This window comes from Triturus cristatus, chromosome 2_1 (genome assembly GCF_964204655.1).
Source record: "Triturus cristatus chromosome 2_1, aTriCri1.1, whole genome shotgun sequence".
NCBI lineage: Eukaryota > Metazoa > Chordata > Amphibia > Caudata > Salamandridae > Triturus > Triturus cristatus.
In genome coordinates, this window is record NC_140581.1 from 604,785,971 (window position 1) to 604,791,970 (window position 6,000).

General features: G+C 43.9%; 1 protein-coding gene across 2 annotated transcripts in view; it reads right to left on the bottom strand.

Annotated features, from left to right (window-relative positions):
* RIOK2 (RIO kinase 2) overlaps positions 1-5,189 on the bottom strand; it is a 143,051-nt gene extending 137,862 nt beyond the window's left edge. The window contains exons 1-2 of one of the 2 annotated variants that reach the window (XM_085632541.1): positions 5,085-5,189; positions 4,453-4,584 (exon numbers count right to left, since the gene is read on the bottom strand). In XM_085632541.1, the coding sequence (XP_085488667.1) occupies positions 4,453-4,518 (66 nt within the window). In that variant the 5' untranslated portion in view covers positions 4,519-4,584; positions 5,085-5,189. Of the gene's footprint in view, positions 1-4,452; positions 4,660-5,084 lie in introns of those variants that run through there. The other variant, XM_085632540.1, reaches the window with a different exon arrangement.
* Positions 5,190-6,000: the final 811 nt, after the last annotated feature.

Here is a 6,000-nt window from a genome sequence, read left to right on the forward strand (position 1 = left end):
CCTCCATCTTGAAGGGACGATATACAACCCATCCATTGAACTCCTTGAGATTTCAAACAAGCCTGGATCCACCCCCCTTCTTCTGAACTAGTAAAACGTTGCTGACGAAACCCTGAGGATGACAAGACGTCCGCCCTACGGCCCCTTTCTGAAGAAGAGACGCGATCTCGCTGGAAATGAACACCTGATCTTGAAGGGAAAAAAGCATCGGGCGAGGAGGGAGCGACTGAGTGGGGGAATGAAAAAAAACTCTATTTTGTAACCATGTACCGAACCCAGGATCCACGCAACCTGCGAGATCTTTTGCCAATTGTGGAGAAAAAATTGGATTCTGCCCCCCAATTGAACTTCGGAAAAGGGAAGCAAGCTCACCTGAGGTTGAGGCATCACGTTGACCTCCCTGGTTACCTCCATAATGTCTTTTCCGGTTATTGGTGCGGGATCCACGTGTTGGATAGAATGAGGAGGAGGAGGAGTCTTGAAACTTTCCACGTTGGGAGTTATAACCCGGCTGGGCGCCTTGCTGGTAACCGCGGCCGAACGACCGCCCCCGATGTCGTCCGGCCCGGCCAAAAAGCCCGCTTTAGGGAACCCTGTGCCTTGTCAAGACCACTGAAGGTCGCGACAGACCTAGTCAGTTCTTTCAAAAATGGCTGTTCGAAGAGAAGACCTTGTGCCAAAGGGCCAGCCTCAGAGGTAGACAATTCCGCCAATTTAGGATCAAGTTTCAACAGAATAGAGCGGCGGCGCTCACAGGACATGGCACAATTGGCATTGCCTAACTGACAGATGACTTGTTGAGCCCAGACGATCAGATCGTCAGGATCAATAATTTCCCCCGAAGCTTTAGATTTGAAACCCAAATCTAAAATGCTGGTAAGGGGACCGGTTAAATCAAGTAGTTTATCTTGACAGGACCACCATGCACGATCGATCCCTTTTTTAGGATCCTTTGTGTATTTCTTTAAATAGGTGAGCATAGAGGGGTCCACTTCCTGAGTGTCTGCCACCTTGTCTGCCAAATCAGGTCTGGGGCATTCCGAGCGCAAGCGCGCTCTGACATCCTGAGGAAAAGCTTGACGCAGATGTGACTGCACATACTCAGCAACCTCCGTAGAGGGGAGCCACGAAGAGGAGTTAGGGTGGATAATCGCAGTGGGCTCAAAGGTAAGTAAATTAGGATGTGTGGGAGCATCAACAAAACGTTTTTTGCGGTGCTTCTTAGCTGGGGCAGGAGCTGCCTCCGGCTCAAACGCCATATCAGAGGAGGTATTACCATCATCTCTGAGTGGCGAGCTAGAAGAAGTGTCCTTGGAAGAACAACCATAAGAGTGGTCAGTAGAGGGGGTTTTAGCCAATTTGGCAAAGTCCGAAGAAAGGGCATAGTTACACAAATGGGGCTTTAAAGGTTCGATAGCCCTGACCATGGCTGTATTTACAGAGTGCTGGACTCCCACATCAAGAGCCTCGACGAGCTCGTGCTCCAATGACCCAGAAGGGCCCTCCTCAAAGTAATCCTCGTCATAATAATAGTCAAACATAATGTCACCTGAGGAGTGACTGATACATCCACCAGAGGAAAAATGGAGCAAATAAACACTGTCTGCTCAAAAAGAGGAGACACTGTAAGCAGTGAGGGACGGACAGTGATGCAATAAGGGGGAGTGGCGAACCCCAAGCAAGCCACAGCAGCACAAGGATGCAAAAACCCACTGTGTGCCTTAATTATTAAATGTGGAGGGAGGGCTTGCCTAGTAATACCACTCTAGGCAATGCCTATGCGTTAGTATACAGCCCAAGGCTCTTAAGGGAGACCTGAGCGTCAATGGAGCACTGGCAACAACTGGTGGGTGAAGGGCACTAGTTAGCGCTGCCCCCGCGCTCACAGAAATCCGAATAAAACATTAGAAACTGTAGAATTCAGATTAAAACGGCAGCCGCGCATGCGCGGAACGGCCAGAGAAGTGTGCCAGAAAGAGGACTACGCGTCGGAAGGACGCGCGTTCCCACCTCCGTCTCCTGCTCCACGAATAAGAACACGGGCACACAGCGCCCGGTCCGGGAGGCGAAATGTGCTCCCAAATATGCAGCAACACGATCCTTAGCAAAGGGTATGAAATTAAGATCAATCGCGGCAAGTGAAAGCAGACGAGCGCACCAAAGGCGATAGGGGCACACAGCGGGAATAAGCGCTAGAGCGCGAGCGGCGCGAAGTGAAAGGAAACGATTTAACCATTAAACAGGTAGAAAGCAAAGCGCATAAACGCCAATAGCAACAAAGCGCAATGAATGTAAAGTAAGGGAATAAAGTAATGCACTTAACTGGCTGCGGAGCAGCAAAGAAAGATGGGGTATTCTCTTGTACTCCTTATATAGGGGTCTACTCTAAGGTTGTCACGTGATACCAAGTGGTGTTTATGGGTATTGTAGTGTATTTGTTTTTTGCTTTATATGGTTGGCTGCTGAGAATTTTCAGTAAAGAAAATTGAGAAGCATAATCGGAGCCTCCGGTCCGGACATAGAATTATACGGCAGCACACAGAATGTGAGAGGAAACTGAAGTGTGTGTTTTGAATTACTACCATCTATTGACACACCCATGCAAACCACAACAGAGAAGTAACCACAGTTATTTTTTTTGTTACATCATGATGTTACAAGTGGCATTTATTATCCGATGGTTATTTTACATAGTGGGTTTTCATTTCGGGCAACTTGTATAGTATGTGGCTGTATATGTGAAAATATTTGTTGAGGATTACTTTACTGAAAAGTGTAAGCTTTTTCTGTGTTGTAAGTGAGCTATTAATTGCCAGGTTCAGCACGGTTTTTGTTTCACTGACAATTATTTTACCCCACGGCAAGAAAGTTACATCATATAAAGAATGTTTTTATTCAATGTTTTAATAAAATTATGCACAAAATCTTTCTTGAAAATGTCTGGAAGAACTATATAGTAAACTATAAAAAAAAAAAAAAAAAAAAAAAAAAAAAATCATTTTGTGCATTGTGATTCGTTAGAAGAAAAGATGCTCTAAAAGTTGTTTTGGGTGGCCAATGGCAAGGCTCCTGTTGGGCATTATCTAATTGGTTGAAGGTAAACAAGCTTAAGCATGTCAAAACCACTCTAATCGTTGTACCAAAATAAGTGCTGTTTTTTTTACTACCTGATATATATTTATGTATAAATGCCTATCAAAGGCATGTGTGTCTAGTGCGATACCTGTTAAACAGTATTATCTCCAGGATTGGCCAAGACAATAAAAAGGGAGCAGAGTGGGTAAGTCACATTACCAGTCAATCCAAGTGTCAAGAAATAGATGGAAACAGTCCCTCTCACACAGCTTTTCACCAATCGGAGTCTGAACAGAAGCACAGTAGCCACCAATCAACTGCTTCAAGTAGAATTTGACAATATATACAAATCACTGCTAGGGAACACTAAGAGGAATTGAATACAACACATCCACACCTGCAACAACCGAGGCATGCAGGGGATGAGCTCAATGCCCTTTCTAAAAACTCTGAAGAGGTGAGCAAGGTAACAAGGTTCGAACCTGGCCTGGGTGAATGGCTGACTGTTGCTCAGCCCTTGTCCTATGGCAACTGGAGCGCCAAAACAGAGCAGAGCCAAGCATCCCACATTTTACCTTCCCTGTTGTAGTTATAAATGACAAAGTATGCTAATAAAAGACAACACAGTTAAGCACACAAAATCTAAAAAGGTGTTTTTCTCCATCGTGTGTCTGCAGCAGTGATATTAAAAAATAGTCTTCCACCTTCCAAAACATATAACTTTAAACTTTTTAAGGAAAGCCCTGAATACATATATTGTGTGAAACTGAATTAATGTGTTATTATTTAACATAGTGCAAATCTAGGCCTTCAAATGATCGAACAAAACAAGTATTTTACTTGGGTGATAAAGGGTAGAGTTGAAATCATCAGCAGAATGTGTAACCTGGGTATTTAGGTTTAAACCCTGGATTCCCCGTTTAACTAAACCGTGTGATTCTAAGCAAATCATTTTACTTCACTGAGCATCATTATAATGGAGTGTCAAATCAGAGACCACTTAGGGCAAATTGTTATGTTAGGTGATTTGTAGAACGCATGCTGTCTCAGCGCTAAGGTAGGGAGGAAGTTCGGTGCACACGGAGCTCCAGCTACTGGAACAGCCATGAATTTACTGCATTTTAAAGGCCAGATGGTTGGAAATGATCCTGATGGAGAAAGGCAGCGAATTCCAAAGGGTAGGTGCTTGTACCTAAATTCTGTTCAGGTTGTGTGTAATGTAAAAACCTGAATGATTTAAAAGGCAATAATGTTTCTCTTCTGTCAACAGCAATATTGCCTCTATGCCCGTTAGGTATACATTATACCGAACACCGCTCGTGACCGAGAACAGCTGAAATTATGAACACTAAAAACAGACTCGAAGCTCACACTCACCGCAGTCAGCACACGGAATTGCTCCCTGGAAAGGTATCGTAGCATCACCACGTTTAGCTTCCCCATGACTGACACTGGATCCCACGTCACTCAGGATACTTCTTATTTTCTCTATATTTACTACATGCGGGACTGGAAACAGAAGAGAGAAAGTGACATCACGTGTAGACGTCAAACAACCGAGACACGCATGCTCTCAATCACTATTTCTTGAGCATTGAGATACAAAGCATATCATTGGACTGTGTACCTGAACATGACACGTGACTTGTGCTATACCCGAATGGATTTTTTTTTTACTACACCTAACATGGCTGCCGCCTTTTCAACAGGAGGGTTTAGTGGCGTTCAAGGAGGACATCGGAGCACTAGCCAGTAGCAAAAATGTAAACACTTAAGCAGCCATCTTGAAGTGTCAAAAATCCGCAGCCTCTACTTTTACTCAGTTGGACCACAAAAACATGCTATTAAGCAATGACAATGCAACTATTCAAGACAGAAAAAGAATGCACGTTCGATTGTTTATTGTAGTATTTTTTTGTGTTTGCTATTTTATATAGCGCGAGCAACAGTTACGCAAAACGCATTAATTTTGTTGGCACGGGGAGATTAAGAAATTTGCCTAGACTTACATTATGTTGACCCTACGCCGAGACTCGAACGAGGTTCCCATACGTTTTGTGCCTCTTAGGTACCGTTGTCTAAAGCGTCACGACCGTAATGGAAATGGAAGTCACTTCGTCGGTCGGTTTAGCTACTAGTTGATTTGTTGTACGCTTGCGTCCCTTGTACTGGCTGGAAGGTGTCGTTGGCTCACAGTGGGATGACCCTTTTGTACCAAGCGGTCCAGTATCTCTATCACACGCTGTTTGTGGGTGTTTTCTGAATACACTGCAGGGTGGTGTGCTATTTTGACTGAGCGTGTTTTTGCCTATATCCAACAAAGTTGCTGTAGAAGTTCTACTTTGCGCGATAATTGAGACCTCTTTTTGTGTATCATAAATAGCTGCACCGGCTAAACATAAACATCAGCAAAAGAGTATGAAGGCTTTTTTTGTGTGCCTTTTTGAAAACTTTTATTGGGTGGAATTAACACCCGCAATACTAGGTGTAAGTGCTGGGGTGACAATTTAAACAGAAACTCTGCGGTCAGCACACGTGCCAAACATTTTAAGTTGAAGATTTTGGAGGGGAAAAAAATCGGGGAATGTATTTTCTCGATTGACATATTTTGGAGTCAACTTTAGGTGGGTGACTTCTAAGATAAAGCCCTTATTGGCTTTAAAAACGTGTCTCCCACCTGAATCGGGTCTGTTAGCATGTTTGGGTCAGACCTACTAGTGCCCTCCACTGTCTGCTTGTCAACAGCAGCCGAAAACAGATTCAACGTATGAACCCCAAGATCAAGATGGAAGAAATCTTAGAATGACACACAAGCTATGTTAATGGGCGCTGCTTCATTTGTGAACATTATGACCATCCATTTTAATCAGTCCAATGTAATTCAATCTAAATTGCAAATTGGACCCACGTTAACACTGCGAGTTA